Below are 17,085 nucleotides of genomic sequence, written 5' to 3'. Positions count from 1 at the left end.
AGCTGCCTGCACCGATAGCGAACATTGTCTTGGATAGTGTTATCAGTCCAGGACACCCGCTATGAATATTGATCCACAGCTTGTTACAGCCATCACTTGCCGTCAGGACAGGTCAGGGTTGAAACCCACCTAGCATCAAAGCAATTCGAAGACAGCACTCGGGCTGAATTTTAATGCTTGAGCTGGGAAACGGACCAACTCCAGAGTGCTAAAACTAGTCCCTGAGTGTGTGCTTTTTCACTTGTGCCTTTCCACGTGTGTGTGTGTGTGTGTGTTTGCAGGTTGCTGTGCATACAGGTGTTAAATGGATGATATTTGAAGATGTCTGTTAGCTCACAAAATAATCTCAGTGCTACAATTTACCTTCTGAGGTCCTGCAGACCCAACAACTCTAACAGAAGTGGTCTCAAATATATCAGATTAATTTTTTTTTCCAGTTCTTCACCCAAAGCATTCCCAAAACCAACCTTTACCCACCTGTAGCTTCTGAGTGTGAACTCCTCAGGCTAGAGCTCCCTTTGCTTCTACATACCTGTGGTATCCCATCCCAGAGGCCAAATGGGCTGTTGGATCCTGCCACCACATAATTAAAAACGACAGCTACTTGTAATCACATCACCCTGCACATCAGCATCTCATCATCTTGCTCTCCTGTTATCTTAAGGCCTATCTTAAGGCCTTTGCAATAGCACTGAGATTAATGTGTAAGCCCAGTTCTGATCAGGCACTTGTGAAGAGGAAGAAGGCTGTGCTCTGCATCTTTCCCTAGGTATAAAATCAGGTGGAGTAGCAGATTCCTACTGAGGGTTGTCTTCCCTGGCTGAAGGGTGCCTTTTCCTTCATCTATCTGGTGATTTGTGGTACCAACAAATGCTGAAATGCTAAGGAGAGAGAAAAGGGTCCCCCTGAACAGAGAGAGTTGTACAGAAAGACGCTACTAGCATGTTTTCAATAAGCAGGGCTGGCTAGAAGTGATCATGTGGCTGGTGCAAGGTGGTGCAGAGAGGCTTGGCCTGCTGTCACCTACCCTGTGTTATAAGTATGACCAGACAACAAAGTGCTTCCCCCCGCAGCAAGGAGGGTTAGTCTGGGGGGCTGCTCAGTGGGGCAGGAATTCCTCCAACACAGGCAAGCCTCAGTTTCCCTCCCTACTCACTGAGAATAGTTCTGAGCACCACGGGTGAATTGCAGGAGTTTGGCCCAAAGTCTGAACCAGACTGATCCTAAGCTGCCCCGAAACGAAAAGCTGCTCATTTCTCCCTGTGGAGCACGCAGTAGTTCCACATCTCAGAGTGGCCGCTGGCAGAGGGAGCGCTTGGAGCCCAGAGCCCACCTGGCACAGCAGAGGGATGCAGGAGCCATCCCTCCTCTCCGGGGCCCTCTGAACACGAGGGTCACCCCGCTGGGCCGGCACTGAGTGGGGACCTGCAGGTGTGTCAGCGGACGGTGGGGGGACAGGAGCAGCCGAGGGGCTCTCCGGACCCGGGGGTCGGCAGCTGCCGGCGGGCTGCGACTGCAGCCGCATCCCTGTGCTGGCAGAGGACCCAGCAGGCTCCTGGCCGCCCCCGGCCCTCCTCGCTGAGCGTTTCCCCCTCCCATCCCAAGGCAGGTGAGGGGAAAGCTCCATCGCCGAGAGGCTGGGATGGAGGGAGGCGCCCGCTGCGCCCCCGCGGAGCCAGCGCGGCGGGGAGGGGGCGCGGGGGCGGCGTGCCAATGGCTGCGCTGCCCCCTCCTCTGCCCCCACCCCGCCGCCGGCCCCTCCGCCTCCCCGCCCGACCCTCCTCCCGCCGCTCACTCCGCGCCGCCAGCGCCGAGGCTGCGGCTCGGGAGCGGCCCCGCTCCGCGCCCGGCAGCGCTGGCAGCCAGCAGGTCTCCGGGAGGCGCGGAGGGTGGGGTGGGATGCCGGAATGCCCGGACCGCGGGGCCAAGGCGGCCCCCATCCATCATAAAATCTCCTTCTCCATCTTAGACATCCTGGATCCCCAGAAATTCAGCAGGAGACGCGAACCGGCCGCGGGGAGCTGGGGCAGCGCCCCCCGCTCGGGCGAGCGGGAGAAAAGTTTGGGAAGAGTTGAAGTAGGAAAGGACGCTGCTGCTCCCGGCAGCGGGAGGAATAAACTAGAGGCACATGGTAGGAACGCGCTCGAGTTTCTCCGTCCGGCGCTGGCGGGGCGCGCAGGTGGAGGCGCCGGCAGAGGGGACCCCCGGCCCCCGCGCCCGGCGGGGCTCCCGCAGGAGCGAGGGAAGGGGGGGCTGGAACTGAATTTTAAGTCTCGATGATGCAAAGGGAAAAGTTCTCGGTATCCGTGTGTCCTCCACGGCTCCTGGCGTGCGGGGCATCCTCTACCGCCCGACAAGGATGGCGCATCCCAGGGTGCGCCGCCGCCCCGTGCCGGCTCCGGACGGACCGCGGCTCTTACTGGGGCACCGCACGTTTTTGTTTTGTTTTGGATTTTGTTGGGTTTTTTTTGTCCACGAGGAAGGGCGGCCCCCGGGCGCACCCCTTCCCCGGGGCGGGAGCGGTCGGCTGCCCCGGCCCGCGGGACGGCCGGCTGGGTAATTGCTCAGCCCGTCCCCACCGGAGGATGCCTTAGCTCCTGGTGATCGATATCCTATTACCGACTCCCGCCTATCTCCTGCCCGCAGCTTGCAGGTGCCCACTTCAAACCTCCTTCCCCCGGCCTGATCCTAATATTGTTCGATTAAAACTTACCTTTAATAGATGACATCTATCGATCTGGCCCTCGCAAATCTGAAACTCCATTAGCGCGGGGATGGGGAGGGGGGAGGGGATTTATTTCGCTTCAGAAGGGGACTTTAATAACTTCTTTTTTAATTGGTAAGAAATCCATATCGACGCCTCCCCCCTCCCCGCCGCGGATGCGGTGGCACAGCGGTGGGGGTGGGCGCGGGGGGCTCCTCTCGCACGGCGGGCGGGGTTTTTCTCCCTTTTATTTTATTTTTAATGATTGTCCTTATATTTCCACGCTGGGGAGAGGGGAGGGAGGGGGGGGAAATGTCGGAGAAGAAGCCCGGGGTTCGGAGCGGGGAGGGGTGACGGGAGGGGAGGGTGCGCTCCATCTGACGAGCGCTGCCATCTCGCCTAGATCCGCACGGCCCGGCGGAGAGCGGCGCCGAGGACGCGGGGCAGGACCGCGACGAGGAGGACCCGAGCGGGGACGGGACCGGGAGCGGGCCCTCTCCCGGGCCGGAGGAGCCGGGCTCGCCGCGGGGCGCCCGTCGGCGGCGGGCGGAGCCGGGCTGCGGGAAACCGCGGCGGGCGCGCACCGCCTTCACCTACGAGCAGCTGGTGGCCCTGGAGAACAAGTTCCGAGCCACGCGGTACCTGTCGGTCTGCGAGCGCCTCAGCCTGGCGCTGTCCCTCAGCCTCACCGAGACGCAGGTGAAGATCTGGTTCCAGAACCGCCGCACCAAGTGGAAGAAGCAGCACCCGGGCGCCGACGGCGCGGCCCCCGCAGCATCCCCCGCGGCGGCGGCGGGCGGCGGCAGCCCCAGCCCGCCGGGCCCCGCCGCTCTGCCCTTCCAGACTTTCCCTTCCTACGCCGCCGCCAACGTCCTGGTGCCGCCGGCCGCCCCCTTCCCGCTGGGAGCCGGCCCCTTCGCCCCTTTCCTCGGCCCCGCGTACCTCGGCCCCTTCTACGCCCCGCACCTCTGAGCGGAGCAGGGCGGGGGGCGGCGGGCCGCTCCCGAGCCCAGCCCCCGGGAGCCAGGAGCGCACCTCGGCCCTTCTGACCCAGCCGTCATCGCTTCTGGTGATTGCATGGCGATTGGAAGTGTAAGAAAGTTGATTTTTTTTTTCTTAGGCATCACGGCAGCATGCTTAACTTTGACACAGAGAAAAAAAAACCCCACTGTAACCACTGGATTTTATTAGCACGTTTGAGATGTAATTATAGGTGTTGGAGATGGGAAAAGTAACCCTCTTTACACATGCCTGACACTAATTCCCTCCAGATTCTTCTCCAAGTTCATTGTTAAAGCCGTTTGGCTTGCCAGCACATGTCTCAACCCTCGAGGGCTCGGGAGCTGTGGCACTCGTTACCACTGCTGTGATCCTGATCCTGATGATGGTGCACGTGGCCGTTTCAAATCCCAGGGACGCTCATCGGTGAAGATGTTCCCAGGCTCTGAATTTGCTCGTGGGACTTGTTTGCACCCTGTTTGACCCACGTTTTATTACCGTTCCTGAAAACTGCAAGCCTCTACCTGGAGGAGAGTTTTTGTCTGAGAAGGGGTAGGAAACTGCAGCTCTGTGTCATCAGGCAACAAGAAAATCTGCCTGGTCAGTGGGAAAGGATTCAACTGCTGCTCATGTCCACGGCCTCCCTGCCTTTCTTTGCAGTTCATTCCCAGTGACTTCAAAGGTCTTGGATGAGAAGTCTAAAGATCATTCTTTTTGCAGCGAACAGTTGTTCTTGTAATAACACAGCATTAGTGCCAAATGAGGCAGAAAAGAAAACATAAATCTGAGAAAATGATTACAGTATTCATTTCTTTAATGAGGGGGCATTTGTGGTAGAAAGTAAGTAAAACGCAGAATTTGCAGCATGCCGAGACCTATTTTCCATAACAGAGAAACATGTGCTTTTTCTGGTTTTGCTTTTTGGAGCACTTGTTAGAAGGAAAATCATATTTCATCTTCATCTTTACAAGCACTGGAATGAAAAGGAATTTTAGCTGGGGGCTTATCTGTCTCTGAGTGGACGGGAAGTAATTGGTTTAAAAAAATCTGTCTCATGCAGTTTTACAAATTATTGCAACACGGTGTTCAAGACTGTATCTTCTTGGTCTCTGATGATGCTTTAAAGTACACATTGGCTCTCCAACCAAAAAACTTAGCTCATAAATCCTATCTAGCTCTTCTTGTGTTGATCTAAATAAAAAGGGTTTTTTTTAAAATTATTCCCTGTTTAGCTGTTTTTAATTGTACTTGGGTGAAGCAGTGTCTGCTTTGTGGACTGGTTGCCTCCCTGTGTGGATATTGACAGTGCCCTGTGTTGTGTGTCAGTGGCTGAGGGTTGTATCTCATCTCCTCTGGGCTGGCTGCAAGGAGGGGGTTCATGGGACACCCATCTCTTGCAAAAACCACCTTCTCCACTCCCAGATTTGCAGGGAATGGAGCTGTGAGACCCACAAGAGCAGGCTTCAGCCAGCTGAAACGGCCTGAGTTGTCTTTCCACGCAGAAGAGGAGGTACTCAGTGTCTTCTCAATGATTTGCAGAGCTATTAACAGAACATGAGGTTCACCTCAGGTCATGGGTTTGGGAAGTCATAACTGCTATATGAATGTGTTTACTTGCAGGCTAATTAAAGTAACTTTTTATCTCTAATTTAAGTTAGAGTTACAAAAGATGGGATTGTTTTAGCCCCTCAGTGTACATCCAGAGCTGCCCTCCTTTCTGACCAGTGGATCAGCAGTCTCAGGTGTCCAAGCCACCAGGATCCACCACTGCTAACAAACTATCTTTCTGTTCTGGCTGCCCTGGGGGCAATTAAGAGCTCAAGCCCTGCAGGAAGGGAAAGATGTTCCAGCAAGCTTGTCCAGTCCATTTTCTCTGCCTCAAGTTAGGACTAACCAGACTTAAACCCTCCTGACTATTCGTGACCTCCTACTTGTGATTACCATCACTGTGCATGCAAAAAAACAGGTCTTGATACCATTTGGCTGTCTCTCTAAGAGGTTCCCAGAGCATGAAATGGCTGGTGACCCACAGTGTACTCAAATCTCTGGTGTAAAAAAGACTTATGCCCTCTTATGGTCATATGATTAGTTCTTTTCCTTAAGAAGTGTAAAGCATAGCAAAAAACCCCAAAACCCAGGGAATGTTACAAATCAAAATAAACAGATAGTATAAATTGCCTCCTCCTTTGAGATGTGTTTTTTTGCTGCTCATAAACCTTTCAAGGCTCTGCTTTGCCAGCAATTAACTTTATAGGAAATCTGGATTCCTATGCAAGAAACTCCAGCCTTTTTATTCTACCACTCTGTCTAGTCACTTCCAACCCAGATTCCCCCAAATTTTTTACAGTTAATTACAGTTAATATCCGTCTTGGTCCCCACTTTACATGACCTGTGCCTCTGCACAGTATTGGAAGGGAAATGCATGTCAATGGAAATGCAGATTTTCCAGCTCTGATCCCAGGCCACCAGAGCTTTTCTGGCTAAATGCTTCCAAGCCCTTTGGACAGACCCTTCCCTCCCTGCTTTGTCGAGGTGGAGTTGCTCGGGAGGGTGATCTCTGGCTTCTCGTTAGGGATGTGGTGACTGGGCACTTATTACAGCTGTGATTCCAAGCAGTCCTGGAAGCAGCAGCCACTGTCAAACACCACTTTGCCCAGATTAGGCCATTCACACTGGTAACACCTCTGGAAACGCCCCACTGAGTATCCATTATCTCTAACAATTCTGAATGCGGATTTGTGCAATATTTTCAGGCATAGACAAAAATTGACTTTACTCACAGCTGAATATAGATGTTAAGGGGAATCACAAGTGAGTCCTACGTGTGAAAAGTAAGGAATGCCTCTATATTAAATTAAAAGAGCTTTGAATTGAAATGCTCCAGAGAGAATAGGGAAGTTAGTAGCCTCCTTTGTTCCTGGGCAGCCTGATCTAGTGGGTGGCATCTCTGCCCATGGCAGAGGGTTGGAACTAAGTGGTCTTTAAGGTCCCTTCCAACCGAAACCATTCCACGATTCCATGATTCCCATCACATCATCTGTACTCACAGTGTCTGCAGTGAGCGGGCAGCAGCAGCAGCAGCTGGTGTCAAACTGCCCAAACTACTGGTAACTTCTGGGTCCAAGAACCACAAAATCACTTTGGAAACCAACTGCCTTTAACTTGATAATGAAAGAAGTACACGAGGGAATGCCACAGCATCACAGTTATGGAAATGTTAGAAATGTCAATTTAACCAGACTTTCAGACCTGTATTTAAGAAAAAAACCCCAAAACAATTCGTGCAGTTGGGTTTGCTAAGTTGGGAGAACACACTGAAAAATTAAATATATTGAGGAACTAAAGATAAGTGTATTTATTGTAATGCCACTGACCAAGCATTTTTCTTGAAGAAAATCAGTACATTTTGCTGTGTAGTACGTGACTGGAAAATTTCCTTCCAGAAATCTCTCCTCGAGGTCTCCTAGAAATCTCTCTTTCCTAGAAATCTCTCTCTTACTCTCTCTCTCATTATTATTAGAACATCTGTAATAAGCTACATGCTACCCACACACAAATTCCTGAGCTAAGCACAGAATTCCCTGTTTTCCATCTGGGGATTGCTCAAGTAGGACCATGGAGAGAGGAGCAAGGATGACCCAAGACAAGGAGCAGGCAGAGAGGGAACTCAGAGGCCTTCTACTGTCCCTGCTTCTGGCAGAAGAGTTCCTTTGGAAGAGACATGACCACGGATTTTTGTGCTCACTGTGGAACATGTGAGTGTCACCTCCTGGTGGCAGCAGAGGCTGAGAGGTACTTGGCAGTGTCTTCTGGCATTGTCTCTTCTTGGCCAGCCAGTTCCACACCACGTTCAGAAAAGCAATGAAAGTCAAACCCATGTGTTTATCAAAGGCCTCATAAAATATAACAGGTGATCTATTAAATGCCTCATCAACCCACTACGTGGTCAAGTGAGCCAGGAATGATTGAGAAGAATTGCTTTGGTCCCACAGGCCTCTTAGGAATGAGATCAAAGTCTGATTTTCAGCAGCTTTACAACTCACAGGCAGACTAAATGTCAGGCAAAATATTTAGTGGGTCAGGTCCTCCTGAAGAAAAGTTGATAATGGGGTTCAAGCATCACTAGGCCTGAACACGGTTTTTGTTTTCCAGTATGACCCTGTATCAGCTGAAGTCACCTTGATCAAATCTTTACAGCACTTTCTTGACACAGAAAACTCATGTTCTGGGCCTTGTTTCTGGTAGTGTAGTCAGTAAAAGCTTCTGGGAAGATAATGATGTGTGCAACTAATTTATGAGCTGCTTGTGACAGGTTTGCTTTAGCCTCTTAAGTTGGCATCTTTACCATTTTCTTCACAGGAGCTGTTCTGTGGTTGCTGTGATTCATGTAGCCTGTAGCAACACTACTGTTGCCTTCTACTGCAGAAAAAATACTGAACTCCACTTCTCCTGGATTTCCCCCTTCAAACACTAAAGAGTTCCCAATCTATCTTCTTTCTCAATTTGATCATCTCATTTTCTGTGTTCTGTGTAATGCCACAGGGAAAATTGTAATTGAAAATGTGGTATTCCATGGGGCTTATGCACGCTGGAACACTGCAGAGGGATTTCAGCAGTATTCAAGATTTGTGCTTTTCTACTGAGCAGCCTCTGACAGACTAAAAACACTTTCAGTAAAACCAGATCTATGCACAAGATCAATACAAATACAAGATTTTACTCCTTTCTACACATGGTGATTTGTTATAGTAGCTTTGATCATTGAAGTTATTTTACTGCTACTGGTTAAAGGAAGAAGCCTTAAACATTCTTTTTTTTTTTTTTTTTTTTTAACAAGGAGAGAATATACAGAGTTACATAAACTTTGCAAAAAGTGAGCCTTAAAAGATGTCAGGCTTTGTATCTGTGGATCTCTAAGAATCTGACATAACAGAGAGTCAGGTGAGTTGAAATCTTGTCCTCTCTGGTGAGGTCAGTTCTGTGATGATGTCCCAACATCCAACACCTGTGCAAACATCTCTTGTGTGGTGTTTGTGCCATTAGATTGACAGCTTTCCTTATCCTCCAATCACTTCCATGGAACTACCCCAAAAGTCACAGGAATCAGTGAATGGTATAAATACTGCATTTCACTGAAATTGCCCCAGAAGAGCCTTGGTTTGAAGAATCATAGAATCAATCCTAGAATGGTTTGGGTGGGAAGGGACCTTAAAGACCATCCCTGCTGTGGGCAGGGAACTCTGATAGAAAAGATGCAGAGGGCAAAGAATCATTTACATTATTTTATAGTTTATTTGTCCCTCCTAAGAAAGAGCCACATGACAGTTTAAGTGTAGCTGCTTTCTGTCAAGGTCTTTCTGCTTTCTGAAGATTCCTTCCTTCTGGTAATATGCTCTCCATATTTCCATACCTCAAGCTGTGTGATTTTTGAAAACAATTATTCTGAAAGAACCTGTTTTGAAACGACGGACTTGAAAAAAAAAAAAAGTCTTTTGTCCTAACATGTATCAAGAAAGCCTTTAATTTTCTGAATTATCAGGTATTCTAAAAAAAAATCTAAGGATAGTTTAAAGTCATGAATAGGGAAGTCCAGGAAGTGACAGCAGGTCATCCCAAGGTAATGACGAGTGGCAGGTGATGCAATAGGTTACATTGCTAATCTTTCACCACGGTGATGCCAAGTTAAAGCCTGACTTGGTGGCAGTATTATGTAAGATCTTCAGCTCCAGACCACAGCAGCCCTGCTCCAGACCACAGCAGCCCTGAGCAGCTGGGTGCTCACCATTTAGCAAGGTTAGCAACACTTGAACAGCAGGGCTGGTGGGGATGTGTCATGGTAGAATTTTGAGAAGAGTTTCCCAGCTCCTGAGATAAAGTGTATCCAGATGTTCAGGGCTCAATCCTGAGATTAACCAAATTGACAAAGTATTTATTCTTATTACCCAGTTGGATGTATTTATGTTCATTTTCCTGTGGGCTCTCACGGCAGTTATAGCTGCCATCTGGGTCAGATTTTGAAAGCCTGAAGAGCACGTAAAGTAGTTGTCTTTTCCAGAAATCATTGTCCTGATAAAATCTAAGAATGAAGATTGGAAGTTAGGAAGCACAGTGTCTGCAGGATCCAAACCAAAATACATTTGTACAAGGAAGTAGCAAGGTCACATACGAGGCACTTGAAAGCCTGAAATTTAAACTGAGTCTCACTCCCATTTTCTTTGGACTTTATTTTACCATTTCTGAGTTTTATGTTAGAAAGTGCCACTCATAAAGCTCTTTTAAACAGTCTTGGGACATCTGAAAACTGTTTATGCCAAATTCTCTCCAATTTGTGTCCTCTCGGCAGTATGACATCCAAAGAATGTGATGCTCACCAGAAATGTATGTAGAAAGGTTCTTTCATTTAATGAACTACAAGTTCAAGAAATAAAAGGGCTTATAATTTACTTTTAGGTTTCACATGGAAATAAAATGTCTCACATGTGGAAGGCTCTGGATATAGGTGATGAGCTGCAAAGGAAAATAACAGAATGTAAGTTCACACATGGGGAACAATGCCTATCAGAAGACAGTAATTTAAACTATTTTCATTCTGTGATTCAGTTATCCATGCTGTCATCTAACAGAGTGTCATGGAAATCTTTGTAGAATAAGCTAACATACAAACTGGGGTGGATAAGTATTAACTATAGCTCAAGGTTTATACTGCAATAGAAACATCAGCTATAAGGGTTGTCCGTGGTGCTTTAAGCTGGGTTAACTAACACTCATCATATAAAACAGCATTATTTTGAGGAGGTTGTGCTATGCTTTGCCAAACTATCTCGAAGGGTATGAGCTAAAAAAGAAACCTTTAACTGAACTGGAGGCAGATCTGCTTTGCGTACATTAAGATTTTTTGCTCCACTGCTCTGACACACTGCTCTGTGAAATATTCCAGCTGTGACGCAGGAAAGGCTAAAGTTACTCGTCCTGCAAGAAATGTCTTATTGTAGAATTGTGCTGTCAGTGAATAACCAGAATAACACAACCATGGGCCATGGAAAGCCATTTTTCTATGTAAGGCACTGTGAAAAATCTGCATGAATTCAACTCCCATTTACGAAAATGAAAGTGCACAAGCAGAAAATTCTTGAAATCACCCATCTACCCATTGTAGTCTTATCACCTTCATCTTCTTCTTGGGTCTTTTCCAGACACATATTTTTAAAGAGGAAAACCTGCCACAGAAAAGCCTTCCCCCTGTGTAGGATTGGTAAAACACCAGACATTTTCTAACAGTGGGCAAACCAAGGAATATCACATGGCTCATGTCCCCATGTTCACATGTGTTGTGAGGGTCCCCTCACTGTGTGATAGTATCTTGTCAGTCCTTGCTCAGGTGACACAAACACCTGCAAGGTTGGCCTGTAGAGTGTGTGACAACATCACACTCTTCTCAGAAGGTTGTTCAGTATGAAGGACCAGCTGTCACAGAATTACAGAATCACAGAATATCCTGAGTTGGAAGGGACCCACAAGGATCACTGAAGTCCAGCTCCTCGCCCAGCACAGGGCAGCCCCAACAATCCCACCATGCCCCTGAGAGAGTTGTCCAAACACTCCTTGAGCTCTGTCAGCCTTGGGGCTGTGACCACTGCCCTGAGGAGCCTGTTCAGTGCCCAGCCACCCTCTGGGGGAAGAACCTTTTCCTAATGTCCAACCTAAACCTCCTCTGACACAGCTCCAGCCATTCCCTGAGATCCTGTCACTGGTCTTCACAGAGAAGAGATCAGTGTCTGGCATTCCTCTTCCCTTCATGAGGAAGCTGTAGGTGCTATGAGCTCTTTCCTCAGTCTCCTCCAGGCTGAACAATCCAAGTGACCTCAGCCATTCCTCAGATGGCTTCTCCTCCAGACTCTTCACCATCTTTGTAGAATCCTTTGGACACTTCCCAATAGCTTTATATCCTTCATCATCAGACTAGGACTGAAGGCTGAGTTCCCCAGTAAAATATACTGACTGTGAGGTTTGCCTTCAAATCTGCCTTTAACTCAGAAAAGCATTTTTAAAATTTTCTGCTGAGTGGCAACACAGTTTCATCAACAGGAGAAAGGGTGAAGTCTACTACCCTTGTGGCTTTGCTACGGATGGGAAGAGGGTTGAGACTGTCCTCCTGCCAGCACTGTTGATGTGTATTGGTTTTAGCTAATTATGAACCTGCACCTCGAGCTTCCTGACTTGGACAAGCTCCATCTCCAGCCTGCTGACTGGTCTGGGTCTCGCTGTGAGGTGAAGGACTCTCCCATGCCATTGAAGAATTGAACACTGGTGCCCCGGGGCTGAACATCACCTGCTGAGGCACTCTGGACACTTCCTGCAGCATTCCTAAGGCAGCGTTAAACTTGAGTGAGGGTTCTGCAACCCTGCCATGGCACTGGGGCTTCAGCAGCATCCAGGGTAGCATGTGAATCCCTGGCACCCACTGAGCTTGTGCAGCCCAACAGAGATACGAGGCCAAGGCTGTAATTCCCTTGTACAGGCCCTGCCCCTAAATAACCACAGTAACTGGGATGCAATTCCTCAGTCTCTTCACATGCCTAATTCCCGACGACTTCAATGAGCGTTTCTGCCAGAGACAGAGCTGCAGAATTACTCCTAACAACTGGCATGACTTAACTTGTTTCTTCTTATAACTTTATGGTTTACTCACATGTCAAATTGTATTTTCTGGATAAGCAGAATGGATATAATAACCCTCTTTCCTCAAGTAGGTCAGAGTTTTCATCAGTTCTGCAGGGCAAATTACTGTAATATGTGAACACTTCATGTATTCTCTTTTCCATATTTTGGGTACTGTCAAGTGGAGTCTTTTAGGTATCTACCCTATTCAAACAAACTCCCAGGTGCTGCTTTGATGCTCCTCTCGCCTTTGCCTCCTGTGACCGTCCTGGTGTTGCAGCTCAATAAAGTCCATTTCAGTGTTTATTGGTTTTGATTATTGTGTGTAATAAAAGTATTCCTCAGTTTCTCTAATCTCTTCTCCTCCTTTAATGGCTGCATCACTGGTCCAAAATTTGTGTTCACAGATACTCCTTTTCTAACAGAAGACACCATTTTCCTTTTGCCTTTTCCGTGTTGTTTGCAGGTCCTGCCCAGAATGAGCATCCATGTGCTCGGACAATGACTCCCCAGGAGGAAAGGGAGCCTTGGCCTCACCTGCCCAGCCTCAGGTGCATGGGACAGAATTGGGGTGGCCAGGCAAGAGCCCTGCAAGGTCTGTGCTCCCTCCCTCCCTTCCTCCTGGGGACGGGTCATTCCCCGAGGAGGGGGGAGTTACCGACGAGCCCCCGCAGGGAGCGGGCACCGAGCACCGTGGTCGTGTCTGGGTCGGCACGAGAAGCGCCGCCGAGCCAGGGATCAACCGGAGCAGGGATCAGCTGCCGCGGGCAGCCTCTCCCGCGGGCAGCTCTGTGTTCTGGGCTGTTGGCTGCTGAAGCCCCCCACGAGAGACAAAGTGTGGCACAAACACCTCTCCGGAGGTGCTCTGGACAGGGCGGGGTGGCTCGGGTGGGCAAAGGCAACCTCCTGCTGCTGCCGGACCGGTTTTCAAGCGAAAAAGAGAAGGGGATTTTGCCCGCTGCTTAACGGAGCACGATTTTGGGGCTGAATGGTTGCCGGGGAGGTGCATCACAGCGACGTTCAGAGGGTGCCAAATGCTGGAATTTGGGTCTTTGCAATGATTGCTCGGCGGAAACTTTGGGCAGAGGGGAGTCACGGCAGGTGTGCTGTCCCACACTCGGAGGGCAGGCGGGATCGCTTCCAGGGGTATTCCCGGAGAGCAGCCACCTGTCGCCGGCCGGGAGGGTGGGAGCGGCGGGTGGATTTCTTGGCCGCGCCATCCTTTGGGAGCTGCAGCCCAGGAATGTGTGTTTTCCAGCGCTGCGGGCTCCTGGCATTGACGGGTACAGGACAGGGAACACAGGCGTGGAGAAGGGGTGGCACATGAGAAGGGGAAGTGTTTTTCTGAGCGTGTTGTTACAAGTGACCCGGTCCTTTACGGGAACTTTTACTGTGGCTGCTGTGGTAAACGGTTCTTTATGAGGGCTGTTTTAGTTCCGTTTCCAAAAGGCTTTGAGGGGAGGGGAGAGCTGACGGGCATTCCGTTTCTTGAATGAACCAGAGGTTTCGTCACCAACACTGTGAACTTCCCAGAAATTCCATGCCCGCTCTTAACTCAGTAAAAGAGGCAGAAAAGAACTGAGTGTGCATTTATTAATAAAGCAGGTTATCCGAGGAGGGAAAATTACTGTCTTCGTCTGCTGTACTCCCCAAAGGTCTCTGACAAGGTCGGTTCAAACAGCAAACATGCAATTTTGGGGTTTAGGCTTTTGTTTTCACTTCTGCCTTCTCACACTTGTTGTAGTGTGTGCTTGCCATGAAAACTCACTCTGCCCTGAGAATTCCATGTTTTGCTGTAAAACTGTATCCCCTCTCCTGGCTGGTTCCCCCTGCCTTTTTATTCTTGCCCCTTCCTCCTCAGTTTCACTGGCCTGTACATCTTAAAACATTTAACTGTATGTTTTTCTGGCCTCTTGAGAAATATAAATTAGCAACTACCATAAATAATGAACTTTTATTTTTCTCTTTGTGCTTTGGTACAGGGGGCTAAAAATATTTTTAGAACACTTCCTTTTTCAATGTCTTGGTGAACACTGAGCCACTGAGCAGTCTCATTGTTCTGTAGTGCTTTTCCCTGTTTGTGCTATAGTGAGATTATCATGAAATAATTTAACTGCATGTATCATGTACAATCCTGTATCAAACTTCTAGTTCAGGCATAAGCTGACTTCTTTTTTTCTTTTTTTTTTTTTTTTTCTTTTTTTAGAATTCCACTATCCCAGGTTCTCCAAGCCCTGTCCAGCTAGATGTATCAGGTGGGAATTCTGCCCTCCTAACCTGTTTTGGAAATTTTGAAAGGTAACTTGATTGTAGCACAGAAGTACTAACACACAGAGAACATACCATGTATTAAAAGGCTTTTTAACCTCAGGGAAGAGAACATAAAGAAAAACAAGGACTAGAAACTACAACCAACACATTCAAACTACTAATTAGACAAAGATCAGCATGTCAATTAGTCAGCAGAACAAATCTGATCCATCTCCACAGTCAGAATCTTCAAACTGAAGCTGTATTTTTTTCCAACATGTGGGGAGTTGCCTGGCTAAATTATTGGTGTCAGTCTCAGAGAATGGTGCCTCCTCCTTGTACACAATATAGTTTAGTATATTCCCACACTGGGTGATATTTATTCTATTTTTACACAGAAACGGTATGGTCTGAGAAAAAAATCAACACGAATATTTTAACGGTAATATATCCAACATAATTATGTATAAAACTGAAGAAAAATGAAGCATGTAGCGGTAGCAAAAAGTGTTTTCTGTTTATAGAGTAAAAATTGTCATATGAGAGGGAACATTTTTTTCGTAACATGAAAACCCCACTTGATGGCACTGAAATATCCTTTTAGAAATCCTCTCACTTTGACTGATGGCCTGATTATTCAATTTTTTTAATCAAGACTAAAGGAATTTATGAACCAGAGTATGAGAATCCAAGGGACATAAAATTCTGACATTAGACAGGATGAGTTTTCTTTCTTTCTGTTTATTTTACACAATCTACTCTTCACTCTCTAGTTTATGATTGTCTTCATTATCTTTAGGCACTTAAATATTTGGAAACTTTGTTTAAGGGAACTTAATCAGTACCAAATTATATTAAATGCTCCTTAGAGTATGGAACTGAACACCATACCAATCCATAGTTTAATTGCTGGCTAGGCTTTGTTCTCTTCCTGTTAGACTAAATTTAGTTGAACAAAGTACAGCAACTCTCTCTTTTAAAGTGAAATCGAGGCTACAGGCTCCTCTCTCACTAGGGCATGGCATCAAAACTGCTTGGAAGTTTACTAATACACAGTAGCAGACATTATTGTTTTGCTAAACCCCAAGAAATACACTGTGTATTTATAAAGACTCTTTTCTGGGATTTCAGCTGTGTAATAAATTATTTACAGGTAAAATCAATCACTTTAAAGCTACTTCTTGCAGACAAGTAGATGTTGGCCTTTAAATACTCAAGGCATTACGTGGGAAGAAAGGAATCAGCTCCCATTTCAGGTTTCCCTAGAAACTTTAAAGATCCTCAGCTATTCAGGCTGCCTAATTTGTGGGAGCAACTGTATGATTGGTGAAAATGATAAAATCAGGGAATTACTTTATAAGTCCAGTTGAAGAAATGCAGAGGGTCTATAGTGTAGTGTAATGCATCCAGTGTCTCAAAACTGAAAGTATTATGCTTTCTGATACAATTTTAGTAAAAAAACCAAAGGAAATACAAACCTCCTGCAGGTGACAATCTCGTGTTGAAAATTCATTCAGACCCTACACATAGCAGGGTGACTGGAGGTGACTATGAATGTCTGGATGTGCTTTGAGAAACGTGAGTATATAACAAACAAAATTATGCATTTTTCCTCTTTACACCAGATATCACAGAATGGTTCGGGTTGAAAGGGAGCTTAAAGATCATCCAGTTCCAACCCTCTGACATGGACAGGGACACCTTTCACTTGAACAGGTTGCTCCAAACCCCATCCAGCCTTCCAGGGATGGGGCAGCCACAGCTTCTCTGGGCAACCTGTGCCAGGGCCTCACCACCCTCACAGGGAGGAATTTCTTTGTAATATCTCATCTGTCACTTATCTCTGTCAGTTTGAAGACATTCCCCCTTGTCCTGTCACTGCATTCCCTTGTAAATTGTCTCTCTCCAGCTTTCTTGTGGGCTCCCTTCAGGTACTGGAATGCTGTAATTATGTCACCCCAAAGCCTTCTCTTCTCCAGGCTGAACAATCCCAATTCCTCAGCCTTTTCTCATAGTAGAGATGCTCCACCCCTCTAGTGACCTTGGTCACTAGAGCCTCCTTTGGACTCACTCCAACATGCCCATGTCTTCCTATGCTGGGGACCCCAGAGCTGGATGCAGCACTGCAGGTGGGGTCTCACCAGAGTGGAGCAGAGGGGCAGAATGAGCTGGGACCAAGTGTAGTGCTCAAAACAGTTGGGTCACTGCTTATTTTCAGCCTTAAAATTTTAGGGATTTCACAAAAAATCATAACTTCAGTTAGAAATAAAGGGGTTTCAGTAGCTCCTAGATAACAACTGCCTCTGGACTTAAGAAACTGGGCACAGTACAAATGTGTACTCATTCAACAGCCGTGACTCTGAAATGCGTTTTGCAATTTAGCCCCTAAGGCACCACCTTTTGGTGCTTTGTGCACTCCACCCACCTTTGGCAGCCAATGTAGGGCACTTTGTTGGCAGAATTAGGCTAGTAG

At 47.6% G+C, this 17,085-nt stretch overlaps 1 protein-coding gene across 1 annotated transcript; it reads left to right on the top strand.

Moving 5' to 3' along the window:
* Window positions 1-61: 61 nt before the first annotated feature.
* Window positions 62-3,676, top strand: NKX1-2 (NK1 homeobox 2). The gene is given in 5 exon segments (XM_032694967.1): window positions 62-111; window positions 1,497-1,773; window positions 1,776-1,895; window positions 1,897-2,131; window positions 3,108-3,676. Coding segments are annotated over 5 exon segments (1,251 nt in total).
* The last annotated feature ends 13,409 nt before the right edge of the window (window positions 3,677-17,085 follow it).

The sequence above is a fragment of the Chiroxiphia lanceolata genome, chromosome 8 (assembly GCF_009829145.1).
Source record: "Chiroxiphia lanceolata isolate bChiLan1 chromosome 8, bChiLan1.pri, whole genome shotgun sequence".
NCBI lineage: Eukaryota > Metazoa > Chordata > Aves > Passeriformes > Pipridae > Chiroxiphia > Chiroxiphia lanceolata.
Note: the sequence above shows the minus strand (reverse complement) of the source record. Positions and strands in the feature narration are given on the sequence as shown.